At 45.3% G+C, this 22769-nt stretch overlaps 1 protein-coding gene across 4 annotated transcripts in view; it reads right to left on the bottom strand.

Moving 5' to 3' along the window:
• The window catches only part of MARF1 (meiosis regulator and mRNA stability factor 1), a 444629-nt gene that overhangs the window by 403721 nt on the left and 18139 nt on the right, over positions 1–22769 (bottom strand). For 3 of the 4 annotated variants that reach the window (XM_040356921.1, XM_040356923.1, XM_040356922.1), the window contains exons 2-3: positions 15989–16196; positions 12102–12761 (exon numbers count right to left, since the gene is read on the bottom strand). In XM_040356921.1, coding sequence (XP_040212855.1) covers positions 12102–12761; positions 15989–16138 — 810 coding nt within the window. In that variant the 5' untranslated portion in view covers positions 16139–16196. The remainder of the gene's footprint in view (positions 1–12101; positions 12762–15988; positions 16197–22769) is intronic. The other variant, XM_040356924.1, reaches the window with a different exon arrangement.

Raw genomic sequence — 22769 nt, 5'->3', positions numbered from 1 at the left:
GCGGTCTGAAGTGAAGCCTTGCCCACTGCACCTCTGGCATAGAGGTAAGGGTTCCCAGGGCTGACATTACTTGTCTGACCGATAGCTCTTGATTTGTCCGTAAGGAGGCTACGACCCTTGGTATCTTCAGTTTTTTGTCTTCTGGGAGAAAAATTCTCTGCTGCACTGAGCTTATCTGATACCCCAGAAATTGGGCCTCTTGGGTTGGGTTGAAATTTGATTTTTCCATATTTATGATCCAGCCCAAGGCTTCTAGATGACTGCAAGCTCTTTCGAGATCCTCCAACAATTTTTCTTTGTAAATATTCTCGAAGCCGAGGAAAGGCCGAAGGGGAGGGCTTTGAATTGGAGATGCACGACCTCTTTTCCGCATGTTTACCGCCAATCTTAGACATTTTTGGGATTGAGGGGCTATGGGGATATGCAGATAGGCATCTCGCAGGTTGATTGATGCCATAAAGCAATCCTTTGTCAAAAAAAAATTTGACCGTGAAGATTAAGTCCATACAGATTTTTTTGTATAGGACTGATCTGTTCAGCGGCTTCAGGTTGAGAAAAAGTCTGAAACTTCCGGAAGGCTTCTTTATTATGAATACGTGGGAATAAAACCCCTGATAAAGCTCCCCCTGTGGTACTTGAGTTACATCACATCCTTCAATAGGCTCTTTATTGCTAGGGACTTGACTATATCTCTTGGTAGATTTGTCAACAGGTACCTCTCTGGGGGAGGGTCCGAGGACTCTATTCTGTAACCTTGGGACAGCATAGAGAGAATATACTGATTCTCTGTTATGCTTGCCAAAAAAAAAAAAAAAAAAAAAAAAAAAAGGGAGAAACGTTGAAGTCTTCCCCCCACCTGCAACCGGTTGTCATTGTGTTTTGCTGGTTGCCGCAGGAGGATGAAAAAGTACATTACCTTTGCCTTTTCCCTTCTGCCCTGACCAACCTTTCTTCCTCTCTTGAGGCTTGTTTTGTTCTTGAGCCCTTGCAGGACGAAAAAAAACTTTTGCCTGTCTATTTTTTCTTCTCGACAGGAAAAGATTTCTTCTTGTCTGCAGTTCTGTCGAGCACTGCATCTAAAATCGGGCCAAAACAATAAATTCCCTTGGAAAGGTACTCCACACAGCTTGTTTTTAGATGCTGTGTCCCCCGGCCAGGTTTTTAACCACAGCCGGGGGAAGCAGCCTGACTGACCTTCCGAAGATGGCGGCGGGGTTCGGCTGCCCGTACCGGAAAAAAAGATGTCCGCGCCATCTACCTTGCCAAGGAGTAGTATCCCGGAGCAGTCCCTGGCTCCACTGAGCACCGATGAGGGAGAAGAAGCCCATGCACAAGGCCCTCTATTCAGTGAATGGGAGGGACAGACTCTGGTAAGAAAAAAAAAAAACAGGTGGAGTAGGGAGACATGACCTCCCAGGTAGTACCTAGAGAGCTCCTAACCCCCACATGTGTTCCCCCTGGAGGAAACACAGACTGATAAGTGGAAGGAGCCTCCCTTTTAAGAAGTTTGGTGGAGGTGTTTCCTGTCAAGTGGGTGGAGCCACGCTCTCAAGGTGCTGTCCTGAAAGACGATAAGGGGGGAAAAAAAAAAAGTTTGTTTCTCTCAGTAAATTTTGTAAATAAATATTTTTTCTCCTTTACTGAAGGGCGGCACTGACTGGCATAACTATTGGGCACTGATTGATGATCAGTGCCCCGATTACAGGTCTGGATGTCCCCTGCGAGGAGATGGCACTGATCAGCTCTCCTCGCGACACACTGTCAGTGTGAGGCGATAAGAGGCAATTACCGGCATTTCTTTGATTGGACACAGCCGATCACATGGTTAAAGAGCCGCGGGCCCTTTACAGAGATCGGGGTCTTGCAGAGATTGCTGCGCTGCACACACCCACGAGCGCACTGGGGCAGCAGTTTAGGTGCGTAGTCATAGGACGTCCACCCAAATATATTTGCTCAAATATTGTGCCCAAAAAAAAAAAAAAAAAACCCCCCAGCAGCACCTTTTCTGTATTCTACTAGTCATGTGCCCCCCCCCCCCCCAAACCAAATATGGTCTAGTAGGCATCCCGGGTATGAAAAAGTTTGAATAACAAAATTATAATATAATTATAAATAGGAGGTCGACCGATATATCGGCAGGCTGATATATCGGCCGATATTTGGCCGTTTGAGAAATCGGCATCGGCCGATTTTTATCCAAAATTAGGCCGATATTTAACATGGCCACTAGTGGTGCCACGGCTCCGGAGCTAGGCCGAAGCCGCAGCCTCTCCTAATGCTGTGACCGCGGCGGCAATCCGCGGATTGCCGCCGTGGTCACAGCATCAGGAAAGGCTGCGGCTTCGGCCTAGCTCCGGAGCCGCAGCCATCTTGGTACACCCAGCGCGCGGCAGCCAACCAGCGCTGGGTGTACCACTGTAAAAAAAATGTCCCCTGACGTGCTGTGCGCCCTGCCTCTGCCTACAAACCCCAGAATGCAGCGCTGGCCGGTAACTGCCAGCCCGCGCTGCATTCTGGGGTTTGTAGGCAGGTGCAGGGCGCGCAGCACGTCAGGGGACGTTTTTTTCAGAGTGGAGGATGTCGGCAGCGGCCTTCACCGATTGGCTGTTACAGTCCCGCTCTGCATTCTGGGGATTGTAGGCAGAGGCGGGGCAGCACGTCAAGGCCAGGGACAATGGAGTTCGCTTGTGCCTGGAGCACTCCGCTGGTGGGCATTGATGAGGTGGCACTGTGGCAGTGAATGACATTGGGCTGTACTGATGTGAGGTGATGCACTGGTTGGCACTAATGAGGTGGCACTGATGGGCACTAATGAGGTGGCACTGATGGGCTGCACTGGTGGGCACTAATGAGGTGGCACTGATGGGCTGCACCCCACCTCTCCACCCTAAACAATTATCTCATCCCCACCCTAGGTTTTTTGAGATGAGGGGAAAAAAAAACAGCCTAAAATATCGGCCGCTAAAATCGGCAACACATATCGGCCGCCCCAATTTCCAAATATCGGCATCGGCCAGAGAAAAACCCATATCAGTCGACCTCCAATTATAAATTATAACAAATAATAATAATAAAAATCAATCAATAATGTCATCAACTCAAAATCAGGACTTTAATTTTTTTTAAAACACACTACGATTAATACAGTGGAGATTACAGTAAAAACAATCTGCATTAACCGCTTCCCCATCCATTCTTGATGCCATGATTTAAGATTGTGACTGCTGTGATTGTCCACAGCTATCACATGGTACAGGGTCACCGTGATTAGCCTTGTACCCTGTGATTACTGGCCAATCACAGGAGTAAAACTGCATCATGAATGAAAGCCATTGTTTACTTTAAATGTGATCACTTTGACTAGTTACAGTGACCACATGGCACCAGGGTCAAACACAGTGGGCCAGTATTCAGATCAGAGATCGGCTTTGGTCAACACTGCTGCGCGGCTCTGAGGCCATGCACTAGCATCAGAAGTGGGAGGTTGCAGAAAAAACAAACACCATAAAAATAGTCTTTTTACAAGCCATCCAGTGCCCGTTTGTAGGGAAGCATCCAACAGCATGCTTTATCTTGGCAATGGAGGTGAGGTGGTAGCGGGTTCATAAGGATGGTCAACGTTTGTCTTCCACCAAAAATGTGAATTGTAAGTCCTGATTGGTGTGAACCAGTTCATACTGATGCGATTTTAGGAAGCCAATTTTATACTGCAAGAACTCCGATGTGCTAGAAAACCCTGTCTATGCACTTTATGCCACAAACATGCTTATAACGTTGACCACTGTTAATCGAAAGCTTTTCAAATCACTTGCATGATGGTGGTTTCCACTGCCAAAGTGTGCAATGAAAAAATGCTCTTGACCAGTCTCCCATAAAGCGGTGACTGAGGAAGCACCAAGTGTATACATTTAAAGGAGACTCATTTCAAAGTAACTGATCGGAATGGGTATATTCCACTCACCAGTTGCCATCAGAAGCTATGGTTGTGCAACATTCCCAGAGGACAATTTGTCAGACTTCGCAGTTATTGTTCTTTGGAGTCTGACTGTGTCACAGTCGCAGGAGTTGGCGACTAGGTTCGCCTCTAAGGGTTATTCTCAACCTTCCATTGCACAAGAGATTGAGAAGGTCAGGATTCTAGAAAGGAACACTATTATAGCTGATAAGCCCCAGACTTTGGATGAGGAAAAGGGCAGCAACTATAAAATGTTGTTGGACTACAACATCCAACATAAGAAGTTTGAGAGAATTGTGGCCAAACATTGGCCAATCCTTAAGGGTGACAGGTATTGGGCCCGGTTCTACTGACCACCCCAATTCATTTATAGGAAGGCCCCCTCTCTTAGGGACTGTTTGGCCCCTGGAGTTGTGGACCCACCTATAGTAGCTCAACCTAAACTTTTTAATTTTCTTTCTGGCTTCTATGCGTGTGGTCGCTGTGCGACTTGTAAACATGCGAAAGCCAATATTAAAAAGCGGAAATCCTTCTGTTCCACAGACCGAATACCCTATAAAACAGTTGATTACATGTGCCACAGAGGGTGTTGTGTACATGCTTAATGTGGATGTGGCCTCCAATATGTGGGGCGCACCTCTCGTGCTGCATGTAAGGGTAGGCGAGCATGTTAGCAACATTGAGAGGCATTAAAACGCATAGTGTCTCCAAACACTTCAGGATTCATCATCGAGATCCCAAAAGCCTGAAATTTTGGGGGATAGAAAAAGTTTCTAGGCATTGGAGGGGTGGTCACTACATTCGACAACTCAGTCGTCGTGAATCCTATTGGATTTATGAGACCAAGGTGACCTCGCCATCAGGATTAAATGTTGAGTTTGATTTGAATTGTTTTATTTCAAACAGGTGATTCTAGTATTTTAAATTTATTTTCATATTTTTATGTCTGTTTCTAAATAGGGTTTATTTTATTGTAGTATTCATTATTTTTATATATGTTATTTCTGCTTTTAGAAAAGGTGATCGCGGCTGACGTTTTTTTATATATGACGTCTTTTATATATGCTTTCAGTATATGTGGGTTACTGTATTTTATACAATAATTTTATAGAGGTAGATCGCAGCATCTGGCATGAGCTATGCTATTTTGTGTATCATGGGACTTTGTCTCTTACCTTTATTTTTTATATTTTTCAAGAATCTCACGTTCGATCTGTGACCTGATCGATGGGTGTTTTTCTTGATCATTCCAGTTGCCATAGAGCCCGGTTTGCTGTGGCCCTTGTGCACTGGTTAATATTAAGCTTACTATGTGGGTTGCTTCACAGGCTGTTCTGTTGATTAGCCTGATTGTTTCTGGCAGTTGCCATAACCACGCCCCTGCATGGTATATAGGCTTGTATCTGCGGGTTGTCTTCACTATCTCCACACCCGACGCTGATGAAGTCCCGCTCATGGGATGTAACGTACGAGGGAGAGGAGCTATGTGCTGACGTCACCCGATCACCGCTTTCTTTCTGAACTGCACACGCTTGTTGTATCATCTGCCTGTGTACCTGCACTCAGGTTATGAGTGCATAATCATGTGAGTGTTTTTCTACTGCTTTTAATAAATACACACTTGCTGCTACTGAGAGCATTAGATCTCTCCTTTCTTTTATATGTCCACACATGCTGAGTCTATGACTGACATCCGGAGTTGTCCATGAGCTGCTGTTTGCCATTTATCTGGATTCCTGATTACTTATTATGCTGTGTGACTCCTTGAGGGTCGAATTACTGAGGTGAGAGGCCATCTGTTCTTCTCTGGTGAAGGATCTCTTTCTATGGTCACTAGTCTGGAATCTGCACCATTTTGTTGAAATTCTGTTGGATTTCTCGTTCACCCTATCACTGATGGACTTCTTATTTTTTTTTGATGCATTATTTTAGATTTATTCCTTTCTATGATCACTCATGGACTTATTGCAATTTATTAAATATATTGTTTTGCGCTGCACTGTCTTATTACACATGTCATTTGGGAATTTTTATTTGAATTTATCCTTAGTGCTGGCTTGCATATTTTGTTTATTGTTTTCCAGCGCTGAATAGTTTTCTATTTTCATTGATCAAATGACCCTGATCAAAAGTTTACATATCCCAGTTCTTAATACCGTGTATTGCCCCCTTTAACATCAATGACAGCTTGAAGTCTTTTGTGGTATTTGTGGATGAGGCTCTTTATCTTCTCAAATGGTAAAGCTGCCAATTCCTCTTGGCAAAAAGCCTCCAGCTCCTGTAAATTCTTTAGTTGTCTTGCACAAACTGCATATTTGAGATTTCCCCAGAGTGGCTCAATGATATTGAGGTCAGGAGACTGAGATGGCCACTGCAGAACCTTCACTTTATTCTGCTGTAGCCAACAGGTCGATTTGGCCTTGTGTTTTGGATCATTGTCATGTTGGAACGTCCAAGTACATCCAATGAGCAGCTTTCTGGCTGATGAATGCAAAATATTCCTCCAGTATTATTTGATAACATCAGTCATCTTGCCATCAATGTTTGACCAAATTTCTTGTGCCCTTGTAGCTCACATCACCAAAACATCAGTGATCCACCTCCGTGTTTCACAGTAGGAATGGTGTACCTTTCATCATAGGCATCGTTTACGCCTCTCCAAATGTAGTGTTTATGGTTGTGGCCAAAAGGCAACATTTTGGACTCACCACTCCAAATGACTTTGTGCCAGAAGGTTTGAGGCTTATTTCTGTGCCATTTGGCGTACTGTAAGCAAGATACTTTGTGGCATTTGTGTAGTAATGGCCTTCTTGCAACTCGACCATGTCTCCTTATGCATCTTGAAGCAGTCGCACCACATGTTTTGAGTCCTGTATTTCATCTGAAGTCATTTGTGGGTTTTTCTTTGCATCCCGGACAATTTTCCTGGCAGTTGTGGCTGAAATTTCAGTTGGTCTACCTGACCGTGGTTTGGTTTCAAAAGAACCCCTCATTTTTCACTTCTTGATTAGAGTTTGAACACTGCTGATTGGCATTCTCAATTCCTTGGATCTCTTTTTATATCCCTTTCCTGTTTTATACAGTCCAACTACCTTTTCCTGCAGATCCTTATGCCATTCTTTTGCTTTCCCCATGACTCAGAATCCAGAAACATCAGTGCAGCACTGGATGAAAAATTGAAAGATGCAAGGGTCTGTCAGGAGTACAGAAACTCATTGACCTTTTAAAGACACACACACACACACACAAAATTACAAGCAAACAGATCACAGGTGAGGATGGTTACCTTTTATAGCCATTCAAACCCTTTTGTGTCAACTTGTGTGCATTTTATCAGGCCAAAATCACCAGGGCATGTAAACTTTTGATCAGGGTCATTTGGGTAGTTTCTGTTGTGATGATTTAAAAAAAAAAAAAAAAAAAAAAAGAAGAGTAAAACACAGTTGATTAACCACTTCCTTACTGGGCACTTAAACCCCCCTCCTGCCCAGACCAGTTTTCATCTTTCAGTGCTGACGTACTTTGAATGACAATTGCGGTCATACAACACTGTACCCAAATGACATTTTTATAATTTTTTTCCTCAAAAAAAGAGCTTTCTTTTGGTGGCATTTGATCACCTCTGCGGTTTTTATTTTTTGCGCTATAAACAAATAAAGACCAAAAATTATAAGAAAAAGGAAAAAAAAAACAACACTAAGCGTTTATTGATTGGTTTGCGCAAGTTATAGCGCCTACAAAATAGGGGGTTGGTTTCTGACTTTTTTTTTCGTTTTTTAAATAGTAATGGCGGTTATCTGCGATTTTTGCCAGGACTGCGATATTGCGGCGGACACATCGGACACTTTTGAGACTAATTTGGGACCATTCACATTTATACAGCGAACAGTGCTATAAATATGCACCGATTACTGTATAAATGTGACTGGAGGGGAAGGGGTTAACACTAGGGAGGCGATCAAGGGGTTAAATGTGTTCCCTGGGAGTGATTCTTACTGTGGGGGGAGGAGACTGACAGGGGGAGACTGACAGGGGGAGGTACCAATCTGTGTCCCTATGTTCAAGGGACACAGCATCTGTCTCCTCTCCCTGACAGGACGTGGATGTCTGGGTTTACACCCAGACATCCATGTCCCTGGCTCTGTGACTGCCGATCGTGAGTACCTGGCGGACATCGCAGCCGCCAGGCATCAGCACCCGCATGACAGCGGGCATGGCTTTTCCGCGATGCGTGCCCTTAGCGGCGCGCAACATGGAAGAAAACAGCAGGACGTCCATCCGGCAGTTCAGGTCCACGTTGCGGCCGTCTTTCGGCCATAGCGCGGATCTGAAGTAGTTAATAAATGGCTTCAGCCAAACACCAACAATGAATGAAAGATAAAACAAACTTTTCATAATCTCTGAAAAATGGCCAAGAAATCATAAATTATGCCAGGGTATGTAAACTTATAAACACAACTGTATGATGACCATACACATATTCCCCCCCCCCCCCCCCCCTTCATTTTCCAAACTGTGTCAAAAAATTACAACTACAAAACAATTGTGCCATGCCTCTTAGTAAATACCTCAGGGTGAGTACATGGATTGAAATCTGGCTACAAGGGCAAGTTCAGAGGGTGGTGATAAATGGGGAGTACTCAGTAGTGGGGTCCTCCAGGGTTCTGTGCTGCGACCAATCCTGTTAGTTTGTTCATAAACAACCTGGAGGATGGGGTAAGCAGTGCAATCTCTGCATTTGCAGATACCAAGCTAAGCAGGGCAATAACTTCTCCGCAGGATGTGGAAACCTTGCAAAAAGATCTGAATTAAGGAGGTGTGCAACTACATGGCAAATGAGGTTCAATGTATAAAATGTTTAAATAGTGCATGTAATCTAAAACTCTGGGGGAGCTGTTGCTAACAAAGCAAACAGAATATTGGCATCTATTAAAAAAGGAAATTAACTCCAGAGATAAAAACTATTTTCCCACTCTACAAGACTCCGGTCCAGCCGCACCTAGAGTATGCTGTCCAGTTCTGGGCACCAGTCCTCAGGAAGGATGAAATGGAGAGAGTACAAAGAAGGGCAACAAAGCTAAAAGGGTCTGGAAGATATTATTTATGAGGAAAGGTTGCAAGCACTGAATTTATTCTCTGGAGAAGAGACGCTTGAGAGGGGATATGATTTCAATTTACAAATACCATACTGGTGACCCCACAATAGGGATAAAACTTTTTTGCGGAAGGGATTTTAACAAGACACGTGGCCACTTAAAAAATAAGAGGTTTAACCTTAAACTATGTAGAGGGTTCTTTACTGTAAGAGGCAAGGATGTGGAATTCCCTTCCACAGGCAGTGGTCTCAGCAGGGGGCATCAATGGTTTCAAGAAACGATTAGATAAGCACCTGAACGACCACAAAATACAGGGATATACAAGGCAATACTGATATAATAACACACATAGGATGGACTTGAGTCTTTTCAACCTCACTTTTTTTTTTAAACCCAAGCACAGTGATCCTTTCTTTTAAGTTCATAGACTTACCTTGTTGGGATCCCTGCACATGGGGATATGTACTGCTGTGTCACAGAAATCAGAGGGTCCGACTTCTGAACTATAGAGTTGCTGAGAGGGAGTTTCAGGGGGCACAGCCCGTCTATATAATAATCACAGCTTGCAGGCAACAATGTACCATGGTATATGTCAGGGGTCTCCAAACTGCGGCCCTTTGCCAGCCTTTATCCGGCCCTCAGGGCTTTATTCCTCCCACTGATATGAGGCACTATTCTTCCCACTGACTCCAACAAGGGGGCACTTTTTCTTCCACTGATGCCAATGATGAGATACAATTACTCCTACTAATAGGGGCACTACTCCTTATCCTACTGATTGCAAACTATGAGGATGTATTTATTAGAGGTAGACCGATATGGGTTTTTCTCTGGCCGATGCCGATATTTGGAAATTGGGGCGGCCGATGGCCGATATGTGTTGCCGATTTTTGCGGCCGATATTTTTTTTTTTTTTTTTTTTTCCCCTCATCTCCAAAAACCAAGGGTGGAGATGAGATAATTGTTTAGGGTGGAGTGCAGCCTGTCAGTGCCACATCAGTGCAGCCCATCAGTGCCCACCAGTGCCCATCAGGGCCACCTCATTGGTGTCTATCAGTGCCCACCAGTGCCACCTCATCAGTGCCCACCAGTGCATCTCACCAGCGCATCTCACCAGTGCATCACCTCATCGGTGCATCTCACCAGCGCATCACCTCATCAGTGCCCACCAGTGCATCTCACCAGCGCATCACCTCATCAGTGCCCACCAGTGCATCTCACCAGCGCATCACCTCATCAGTGCCCACCAGCGCATCACCTCATCAGTGCCCACCAGTGCATCGCCTCATCAGTGCATCTCATCAGTGCTCACCAGCGCTCATCAGTGCCAATCAGTGCATTACCAAGTCATCAGTGCATTACCAAGTCATCAGTGCATTACCAAGTCATCAGTGCATTACCAAGTCATCAGTGCATTACCAAGTCAGTGCCCACCAGTACAGCCCAATGTCATTCACTGCCACCAGCGGAGCGCTCCAGGCTCCGTTCCATTTCCCAGTCCCAGCACAAGAAAGTTCCAATGTCCCTGGCCCCGACGTGCTGCCCCGCCTCTGCCTACAATCCCCATAAGGCAGAGCGGGCCTGTAACAGCCAATCGGCGGCGGCCGCTGCCGACATCCTCCACTCTGGGAAAAAAAACGTCCCCTGACATGCTGCGCGCCCTGCCTCTGCCTACAAATCCCAGAATGCAGCGCGGGCCGGTAACTGCCGGCCCGCGCTGCATTCTGGGGTTTGTAGGCAGAGGCAGGGCGCGCAGCATGTCAGGGGACGTTTTTTTTCCCCAGAGAGGAGGATGTCGGCAGCGGCCGCCGCCGATTGGCTGTTACAGGCCCGCTGGTTGGCTGCCGCGCAGGGTGTACCAAGATGGCCGCGGCTCCGGAGCTAGGCCGAAGCCGCGGCCTTTCCTGATGCTGTGACCGCGGCGGCAATCCGCGGATTGCCGCCGCGGTCACAGCATCAGGAAAGGCCACGGCCTAGCTCCGGAGCCGGAAAAAAAAAAAAATCGGCCTAATTTGGAAAAAAAAAAATCGGCCGATGCCGATTTCTCCAAAACGGCCAAATATCGGCCGCTATATCGGTCGACCTCTAGTATTTATCCTCACCAATGCTGGGCCGGGGCTTTTTCTGCCCCCGCTGACCACAATCCGGCCCTCCTAAAGGCTGAACAATAAACTGGCCCTTGGTTTGAAAAGTTTGGAGACCCCTGGTACATGTAGTTCTTATAAATTGAAAGAACATGTCAGTGGAGAAGCTGCAAAAACATACAGGGAATACAGGAAGCTGTGTAAAGATATGGCCAGCAGACAGCACTCAACATGAAAGGAGATTTTTCAAGTAAGCTTATATTGGAATTTTATATAACCATCGTTTGTAGTGCTATTATAATGCTAATTCTAAATGAAAGTGTATGCTTTGACCGTAGATTTCTTCCAATAAGGCACATCTTTCTTACTGAAAACACATTCTGTATTCTACAACCTTTTCAGGCATTTTAACCTATGGTCATTCTAATGTGAAAGCATAAAGTACAAATAAAGGTTAAAAAAAAAAAAAAAAAAAAAAGAGAAGAAAGCTTTGACAGAGTGGAGAAGGATTAACCTGTCCATTTTGATTGCTCTGTGCCTCAGGAAGATTCACCCTCTAAAGTGCTTTGTTTGCCATTATAATTGAAGGGAAAGTATAAGAAAATCCTACATTTTGGGTTGTCTCCAGAAAATTAAGAGGGGGACCTTCCAATGGTCTGGTACTGGGGGGTCCCCAAGGGATTCCCTCATTTCCCGTTCTAGATATGGGACAGAAAGTGAAATCTCCCAAATGAGACACAGATGGCAAAAAATAAATTGACAGGGGTCATCACCCTCCACTTGCTCTACCAAAAAAAAAAACAAAAAACAAAAAAAAAAAAAACACACACACACACACCAAAAGATATTAGAGAAGACTGGAAAAAAAAAAACTGTGTGGTACAACCCTCATCCAGTGAAATATCTTAGAATAAAAAAAATAAAAGAACAAAACCAACACACACTAAAGTGAAAGAATGAACAAACCTTTTCCAAGCAGGCCTGACAGAAGGAAGAACTTTTGAGAAATACAGATGGTGCAGAGTTTAGATGAAGAGAACCCGTGCAAAAACGTGATAAGATTTCAGACTGTGCAAGATGTTCCTTTAAATGTTGTGTAGCCCCATTAGTGAAGTCTGAGCAAGGGTAATATCCAGAAGTGCCAAGATTAGGAGCGTGAAACTTATGGAGATCATTGTGAAGCTGATTCAAATGAACACTGGTGAAACAGGAAACTGGGTGAGAAGTGTGAAACTGGCAGGGAGACAGGCGCTTTTCCACACACACATTTGAACAGCTGAGGGGATGGCTGCTGTAACTGCCTGTAGCAGCAACTTTCTTGAAGGGACTTTCAGAAGGAAAAGGCAGCCCAGGGGCTATCTGGCAAGTAACTGTGCCTGCAGCAGTTTTATCCAAGATATGATTAGGCCGAATGCACCCACTCCCACCGAAATGAACATCAGGTGTGCTATAAGAACAAAGTGCACAGCAGCTTACTTTAGGGCCGGTTTGAAGCTGGATTTGCTTTACAGAGGGAGGTTGGATTTTTGAAAGTGCAAAGGAATTTGTGCAGGGTTGAAGCGGGTTTGCAGAAGGGGTTGGAACATCCTTGAGTTCCATTGCAGGTTTGCCGTTCTTGTAAGCGTTCTAAAAAATAAAAAAAACACAAAAAAGTTAAAATCACAAGACACCTACCACTACTGACTTGCTTTGAACTAGTTATAAAGCTTAGTTCTGCTAACATGTTGGGGGTCGCAACTCAAAGTCAGCTGTCATTCCTGTGCCAATGAGCTGTGGGCAGATGCCATGCCTAAAAGTGGCATACACCAAAAGGTGTGGGGATGTTTGTGACATCAACGACTCATTATGACCATCTCGATATTAAGGGCATAAGCATTTTTGCGTACGTCAGCTGTGGGGCAAGGAGTACCCGATTCAGTTCTCTGGTCCAGAAAAGTGTAAACTTGAGGCAAACCGACTTTTGTCTGAAGGGTGTTGGCCAGGAACTTGGATTACATACAAACGGCAAAGAAACGTTGGGCAACAAACACAAAACTACGTGTTTTTTCAGCTCTTTAGCACCACCCTTTGGGCAACGTCTGTTAATGTTGCGTTATGGTTAGCATTGCATGTTTGTACTTCGGAGTTTTGTCTTGCGTACACGCATTTGTTGTTGAAAATTTTTACAGCATGCTAGCCAACATTCGTTAGTGGAAAATCTGACAACAATTGTCCGATGGAGCATACAAAACGGTCGGATTTTCTGACAACAGCCTGCCATCACACAAATCCCATCGGAAAATCAGATCATGTGTACAGGCCTTTAGGAGAACCTGTCCACTCAGATAGGGGTTTCTGTTCCCCCGACTACCGTGAGGGTGGGCTCACTTGATTGGGAATCATGGAAAAAACAGTTCATATGAATTCTAACTTTATCATGCCCTCAGATGATCTTTTCCTGGATGATTAGTGCAATTTTCTGGCCCCTAGATTAGGATTTGAAAATTGGGGTTGTTTCAAACAGGTATTAGAGGAGTTTTTTTTTTTGGTGCACATGAAAGAGGTAAACGTAATGGATGTTTAAAATCTTGTACATACATTTTTCTAGATCTATACACAAAGTTCAGAACAGATTAACACGATTTACAATAAACTCTATGGGATAAATTGCCTTGGTTCGCGACCAGAGTTGTTTCACAAATTAAAGCGGTTGTATACCTTAAAAGTTCTTTTAAAAAAAAAAAAAAAAACCTGCAAGGCAAAGGCATAATGATCTAGTATGACTAGCATACTAGCTCATTATCAATTACTTACGTTAGATCGAAGCCCCCGCAGCGGTCCTCGGACATGTCCTCCGCCACCGCCATGATACTCAGAGTGACTTCCGGGTATCGCCACTGCGGCGTTGTGACTGGCCGGAGCGACAACGTCACTCCCGTGCATGGAACGGCTCAATCCCCACGCATGCGCACATTTCCGGCAGGCTCCCATTCAAGAGCCGCCGCTCTAAGTGCGCCTGCGCCGTTGTCTACGGTGCGCATGCGCCCTAGACATCGGTGCCCACTTTTCTGCAAATATCTCCTTACCTACTGGTAAGCCTTAATGTAGAACAGAAAAACAAACAAGGCGCCTCTAAGTGCAGAAATATAAAACTTTTAATATCCCCTAAAGGGGTTAAAAACACTTACAGGATGGTGGATGAAGCAGGCATGTAGCAGGTAAGTGTGTCCAGAAGATGTTCCAGTGGCAGGGTAGTCCCAGTCTGATAAAGCTTCCAGGGAAGTCCACAAGATAACAGCCAACTTGTGCTGTGAGTGTTTAGGGAACACAATGGTGCTGGAGCCTGGGGATGATGTCAGAGGAAGCGAGACAAAAACCAGCATGGAACACAAACAGGAAGAGGACAGGAAGTGTGTCATAGATGCGGGACGCGTTTCGGAACCGCTCATTGGTTTGTTCTTCAGCCAGTGACTGGCTGAAGAAGGAACCAATGAGCTGTTCTGAAAAGGGGGGGGGGCCATGCTGGTTTTTGTCTCGCTTCCTCTGACATCATCCCCAGGCTCCAGCTCCTTGTGTTCCCTAAACACTCACAGCACAAGTTGGCTGTTATCTTGTGGACTTCCCTGGAAGCTTTATCATCAGACTGGGACTACCCTGCCACTGGAACATCTTCTGGACACACTTACCTGCTACATGCCTGCTTCATCCACCATCTTGAAAGTGTTTTTAACCCCTTTAGGGGATATTAAAAGTTTTATATTTCTGCACTTAGGAGGCGCCTTGTTTGTTTTTCCGTTCCCATTAGAGATTGCTTGTCTCCGAGTGCTGCCTAAAAGTGTGTAAAGATCTGCTACCCTCTCCAACACAGACTATCTGTCAGGATTCAAATTCTTGGAGCGCCCTGGATATACACATTTTTCTAAGCCTTAATGTAGGCGCAATTATGACAAGAGGGTATACAACCGCTTTAAGTTTGTGAACTGAGGTTTTACTGTATTTAGTTAGATGCAGCATCTGCCCCTCTACACTGAGAGCTGAGCAAACACAGCTGATCACTCAGATCTCTGCACCTACAGCTTTTACTGGAGTGATGGGCTGGGGAGAGGGAGCGGCTGGCTCAGTCTCCCAGCAGTGCAGCCAAGAAGCAAAGCCAGCGGCCGTTCCTGGCATTTGGAAGGAACCTGACTGTAGTCAGGATCTACCCCCAACCTCGACCAGCTGAGTGACATCAGCTGACAGCAGGCTTTAGCTGCTGTCAACGGAAAATAAGTCATGGGAAGGAATACAGAAGAAACTGTACATTTGAACCATAGAAGTATGGCCAATGCTTTTGGCTATACTTATCCAACACACTAGAGGCACCCAGCTCTCACGGCTCTGTAAGGAAGTTCACTTCTCTCTCTCTCTCCCCCCCCCCTCCATGCAATCTTCTGGGACACGTCAATGTCAGCACAGTGGAGAGCAGGGGGGAGAGGAGCAGGGCTTCGTTCACCCACATCGCTGTACAATAGGACAGGTGAGTGTCCGAATTATTAAAAGTCAGCAGCTACACTTTTTGTAGCTGCTGACTTAAATATGGGTGGAACTTCCGCTCATCTGATTACTTCCCCCCCCCCCCCTCCAGTGCATCTTTTGGGGGGGGAAGGGGATAGGATACGCGTCTTGGAAACAGCTGCCGACATCGCTGGACTTCAGGACAGGAAAGTGTCCTATTATTAAAAGCTAGCAGCTGCAGTATGTGTAGCTGCTGGCTTTTAATAATTATTTTTGGGCAGAAAACAGCTTTAATGTCCCCTATTTGGTAGATGGATAAAAAGGTTACAATGGCATCTGAAGTCAGTGAGGCATGCACTTTAGCCTGAATGAACACTTACTTGTTTTGCTCTTGTACTGGGTAATGCCTGCTCAACAGTTGAAAAACAATTTGAGAGTTTCCACAGCCAGGGCTCAGCATTTTTATCTTGATGCTGAAGCCATCCAATATTCTTAGCACACAAGTTTGCTTTCTCCTTCTCTTCCATCATACAGCCATGTGCAGCACTTCAGCATCCTATCGCACCTCTTTTCTTTCATCATTCCTTCCTTTTAGAGAAAAAAAACAAAAAAAACAAACACTATGTTATAGAAATAAGTGAAATAGAGAAGTAGGCCAATGCCACCCTTTCCCGTCGAGAGGGCCCCTTTCACACTGATGTGGTGCAGTGCACCAATGGGTTGGTTGTAGGTTAGCTGTGTTTTATTATGTGCCACAGTTTTGGTGCGCCTTCTCAAAGCACACCAAAACCATGGGACATAAAAAGAACCCTATAGGAAAAACCCAGGGAGTGGTGAAACCACATCAGTGTGAAAGGGGCCTAAGGAATTCAGTTCTATTCAAGCAATTGTGTCTATACAGCATCTTACAAAAATGATTACACCCCCTCAGTGAAAATGTCCAAAGTATCAATATTTTGTGTTGCCGCCATTATTTTACAGCACTGCCTTAACCCTTTTGGGCATGGAGTTCACCAGAGCTTTACAGGTTGCCACTGGAGTCCTCTTCCACTCCTCCATGAGGATATCACAAAGCTGGTGGACGTTGGAGACCTTGCACTCCTCCACCTTATATTTGAGGATGCCCACAGATGCTCAATAGGGTTTAGGTCTGGAGACATACTTGGCCAGTCCTGTACACTCACTACTTTACATTGTAGAGAAAAAAATGAAAAATAAGTGTAATTTCTTCAGTGTTGTCACATGAAAACATATTTACAAAAATGTAGGGGTGTACTCATGTTATGAGAATAATATATAAATAATATACAAACAAATCACCGAAGGCATGAGAGTGTGCACGCCAAATGCAGGCGTTATGGTGGAGGAGGCAGTGGCAGCCACCAGCACTGCCATCCACTAGTAGCGCAGTACATCTTAGCAAGAAAGGCCAAGTACTATTGGGGTGTCAACTCAGCCTTAAAAGGCTTAGGGCCCATGCCAAATTTTCCTATGCCCTTCAGAACCCCCTGTGGCTTTATCCCAACTCAGGAGCAGCTAATCAGAAGTCCAGGTGAACACGGAGAAAATTTACCCCAAAAGATATTTACATTTTCTACCAAGGACCCTGATCAATCAATCAATCAATCAATCAATCATGTGGCCCAGTGCTACTGGTATGCACAATTTATATAGAGTAAGGGCTCTTTCACACGGAGCAGATCCGTATTGATCCGCCCGTGTGTGTCCGTCGGCTCAGCGGGGATCATCCGTAAATCCCCGCTGAGCTGTCGGCGGACAGGGCGGTCCCCGCACACTGTGCAGAGACCGCCCTGTCTTTCTTCCGCTCTCCCCTATGGGGAATCGGATGAATACGGACCGTGTGTCCGTATTCATCCGATCCGTTCCGCTAGACCAGGGATCCTCAAACTACGGCCCTCCAGCTGTTGTAGAACTACACATCCCATGAGGCATTGTAACACACTGACATTCACAGACATGACTAGGCATGATGGGAATTGTAGTTCCTGAACAACTGGAGGGCCGTAGTTTGAAGACCCATGCGCTAGACGGAAGAAAAATAGGGTTTTCTTCCGTCTGAAAAAGCGGATCTTTGTGGAGGCGGATCTTTACGGACGTTAGCGGATGCTCATCCGCTAAACGTCCACAATCCCAATAGGGATGCATTACAAGTCCGTAAACGGACTAGTAAAAAACGGGTCCGTTCGTCACCGCCCGTCGTGAAGGGCCCTAACTCAACTTCCTATTATTCCAGTCCCTATGAATGGACGAAACCTCAACAGTGGAGGAGTTTAAGAAAAAAAATTGGGGGGGGCCCCTCACATGCAATATGGGACTCTGCAAAAAAAAAAAAAAAAAAAAAGAAAAAAAAAAAGTGTTACGTTCAAATTGGTCCACCAAACCCTATCCACCACATGCCTATCTACTCAGTAGTAATGGCCAGAACCAGATATTTGATGCTCAGGTTCCAATAAAACTGCAATACCAGAGTCCTGCCCAAAATGACCCATGACACTGACAAGCTTACAAAAACTCATCCACATCTACATTTTTCTGAAAAATTCCCCCCCAGTTATTTACCTCAGACCAACATATATGTGTGGATGAGTGGCTTGTCAAATTATGGGACAGGCTGGGCTTCAAGCAAAATGATCCCTAGCAAAACGGCCCCCGATAATCTGTGAAAGTTTATAAAATTATGTGATTGCAGCCACAGGGTACACCTATACTTTCATGGTGTACGAAGGCAAGGACACCCAACTGCATACCCCCCCCCCCCCCAAATCCCAGACTACATAGGATCAAGTGGGAAAGTCATTTGGGACCTCATATCACACCTGGAGAGAGAAAAAAAAAAAAAACACCCCCATCACCTGTATGTAAATAACTTCTACACCAGTTAGCCCCTTTTCTGAAACCTTCACAGGAATACTCAGCATGTGGCACCATAAGAACGAACAGAAGGGGCTTTTCCCTCAAAGGCTCTTAGTATGAAGCCAAGAGGGGGAGAGTCTACGAAACAAGTACGTGGAAAATGCCAGAAGGAATGGTCCAATCCAAAAAATCAACAAGTAGCCACCAAATACAATTAGCTCATGGGGGTGTCGGTGATCAAACCCTACTTATCCACAAGACAAACATACCATTGTTATAATAAAAAAAAAAAAAAAAAAAACATACACTAAGCAGGATCCATTTTTGGACACAAATGCTTTAAAGCGGATGTGCCAGTATGAAAAAATATTAAAAGCCAGCAGCTACAAATACTGCAGCTGCTGACTTTTAATATTAGGACACTTACCTGTCCTGGAGTCCAGCGCCGACCGCAGCAGAGGACGAGCGATCGCTCGTCTCTCTGCTGCTCCCCCCGCCATCCTCAGTGAGGGAACCAGGAAGTGAATCGCTCCGGCTTCACTACCCGGTTCCCTACGGCGCATGCGCGAGTCGCGGCCGCCGATTGGCTCACACGCTCTGTGCTGGGAGCCGAGTGTTCCAGCACACAACGGGTGACAGACGGGAAGTCAGAAAAACCCCCTCTTTTGCCCGTAGCGTGTGGCCGGAAGTGGGTGCAAATACCTGTCTTTAGGACCGGTATCTGCTCCCCCCTGAAAGGTGTCAAATGTGACACGGAGGGGGGCGCGGGTGCCGATCAGCGTGAGTTCCACTTTAGGGTGGAGCTCCGCTTTAAGATGTCACAGCAGGAGTGCGCCGTGTTCCCGGAGACAATGCGCAATGACCATGGGCACCCGTAACGGTCGTGGACAGAGCGAGAACCAGGATCTGTGCGCAATCACACAAATACGGTTCTCAGGGGAGAGGAGACCGATCGTGTGCTCATACTAAGTATGAATACAGATCGGTCGTCTCCCCTAGTCAGTCCCACCCCTCCTACAGTTAGAACACCAACCAAGGAACAAGTGTATAATAAAAAAAAAAAAAAAAACCCTGTATACTTGTTTAAATAAAACAGTCTTATTCTGGTTTACTCCAAAACTGGAAGGTTCATAGATATATGTTACCGGTAAGTCTAACGTAGGTTTTCTCCCATCAAAAAAAAAATAAAAATTCCTTCCTGATCAACTTACCTATAAGGCCCCTTTCAGACGGACGGATAGAATGGTGCTTTTAGCTGCGGATTTTCTATTTTTCTACCGCCAGCTAAAAACACACAATGTTTTTCCTATGGCCCCATTCACACACAGCGTTTGCCTGCGATTACTTTACATGCGGTTTGGTGCGAATAGAAAAAATAGAATTGAATGCGTCCAGGTGCGATTGTAGCGCAGCTATATGCACATAACCGCAGTTTCTTTGTCAACTGCGGATAGCAGCGTTTTAGAATTCAAGGCACCCCAAACAAAAACCAAAAAAATAAAAAGGGTTGCTATGGAAATGAATACCGCAGCTAAACTTGGCCGCAATTAAACGCACGAAACGCATGTAATCGCAAAGGGCAAATGCAGCTAATCGCAGTGCCTAGAGCCTTGAATTTCACAAAACATTTGTAGTGCTTTTAACTGCGGCAAACAGCCGTCCCGTCTGAAAAAGGGGCCTAAGTGTTCGTACCCAGTTACATTATGTACACCTAGGATAGAATCCAGACAGCACTATACTCTGACCGCTTCCTATTTTACTTCTCTCTTCTACTATTCTTCTCTTTGCTTTTCTCAATCTCTCCTTCCTCGATAAATAGAAAAGGGGACTGGGCTCTGACATCCAACATCGTTACAAATAAGCACATATCCACCCTCCTCATCTAGGAGGACCTCCCTGTCATGGTTGAAACTTCAATATAATAAAGTCAACGGGACAATGACCTGGGGTGTTTGTGTCACCCTACAGACAAGTTTTAATGCGGTGTTCCCCCCTATATGGGGTATGACTGCTAGATCTGTTGTAGTATTAGTTATGCCACTATGTACAAGATTTGTATCAGTGCTATGGTTATATATTCAGCCGTTATATGTGGTTGTGTCGGGCCATGTGGGCCCTGTCCCTGTCATAAATAAAAAAATTGAAAAATAAAAAAATAATCCAGACAGCAATCTACTGAGCTGGCCAAAAGAAATACAACTCTGGAGGAATTCACTGGGAAGCTCAATGTGCTGCTGCTTCTCCAGACATGACGCTTTGCCTAAATGGACCTCAGACTGGGGCACCGGTTCATCTTCCACAGCCCTAAGAACACAGCCAAGATAACAGAGTGGCTATGGGACAACTCTGAATATCTTCGCACGTCCCTGTCATCCTATTCGGTTCCCAGCCTGGCCGTTGATTGGCTAGGCTGAACGGATTGATAGCAGCGCAACCATTGGCTGGCGCTGCTGTCAAATCACATTCGATGGCGCGCCGGGGAACGGGGCCGAAGTGATACAGTCGGCGGCTATGCCCGCCGCTGTATCATGGGAGCACGCCCGCAAAAGCTTTCCACCATGCAAGCTCGCTCGCATGAAGGTGGAAAGCTCTTGCGAGGAGGAGCCGAAACAGACGCTGAGGGAACCCAGAAGACAGGGTTCGGGGACACTGTGCAAAACGAGCTGCACAGTGGAGGCAAGTATTACATGTTTGTTATTTTACAAAAAAAAAAAAAGTAACTTTAGTGTTCCTTTAAACCCAATTGACATCCCCCTGAGAGATCTAAAAATGGCTGTGCACCAATGCTCCCCATGCAACCTGATGGAGCTTTGAGAGGTCCTGTGAAGAGTGGAAGGAACTGCCAAAATAGGTGTCAAGCTTGTAGCATCATACTGAAAAAGGACTTGAGGCAGCAATTTGCGCAAAAGCTGTGAATACATGTGATTGCAAAGTATTATAAATAAAAATTAACAAGATGTCAAACAAACTTTTCACATTGTCATTATGGGGAATTCGTAGAAATGTGAAAAAAGTGAAGTGTTGTAAATACTTTCTGGATGCACTGTACAGGAATATGGTAATTGGGAATGAAAAATAACAGGATTTTTAAAACCACTTACCTGTAAAATCCTTTTCTTGGAGTACACCACAGGACACAGAGCCATTCTTCACATAATGGGTTAAGGGTCACAAGCGGTGACTGGACACTGGCACAACCAATTGAAGACAGTTCCCCTCCATAACCCCCTCCCATCTGGGAAGTACCTCAGTTTTGTAGCAAGCAATAAGGTTCCCATAAGAAGGGGGGGGGGGGGGGGACATCTGTGTCCCGTGGTGTACTACAAGAAAAGGATTTTACAGGCAAGCCGTTTTAAAAATCCTGTTTTCTTTATCGTACACACAGGACAGAGCGCCATTCTTTACATCAGGGGTCCTCAAACCATGTCCCTCCAGTTGTTCAGGAACTACAATTCCCATCATGCCTGTGAATGTCAGTTGTACAGTGTCTCATGGGACTTGTAGTTCTACAGCAGCTGGAGGGCCGTAGTTTGAAGATCCCTGCTTGACGTCCCAGAGCAATGCTCAATGAAGGGTGGGAGACACAGATCAAGCAGGCCGTTACGGACAAGAAGCCCTATACTGCTGCCTGCAGCACACGTTGCCCAAAGGCAGCATCCTCATGTCCTTTCACATCTATTTGATATAATTTGGAAAATGTGTGGATTGAAGACCAAGTTGCAGCTTTATAAAATATTTGAGCCAACGAAGCCTGGTGATGCACTGCCCATGAAGCACTTATCGCCCTGGTAGAGTGCGCCTTAACAGAAAAAAGGAAGTCCTGTTCTTTAACCATAAGCTGAATAATTGTTTCGAATCCACCTGGGAGATAGAGGATTTTGATGCCACTTGTCCCTTCATGGGACCATCTGGGCAAAATAAAACATCTGTTTTGCGTATCTGAACGGTTGCCTGCAGATACACCTTTACTGCTCTCACTAGATCTAGGGAGTTTAATAATTTTTCGTCCGCTGTCTTTGCAAGAAAGAGCTGCTAATTCAGATGCTTTTCTAGCAGAAGAGATAGCAATCAAAAAAGGTCAATTTCCTGCTTAAAAGGGATCAGCGGAATCTGGCGAATAGGTTCAAAAGGTTGCCTTTGAAACACTGACAATACCAAATTCAATCCATGGACACAAGGGAGACTTGACTGGCGGATTGATTCAGTAACCCTGAATGAAAGCCTGAACTAGGGAATGAGATGCCAGTGGTCTTTGAAAAAGACAGAGCCCATATTTGACCCCTTGAT

Source organism: Rana temporaria, chromosome 6 (genome assembly GCF_905171775.1).
Source record: "Rana temporaria chromosome 6, aRanTem1.1, whole genome shotgun sequence".
In the NCBI taxonomy this organism is placed as follows: Eukaryota; Metazoa; Chordata; class Amphibia; order Anura; family Ranidae; genus Rana; species Rana temporaria.
The sequence above is the reverse complement of the archived record's forward strand: the minus strand, read 5'-3'. Positions and strand labels throughout refer to the sequence as shown.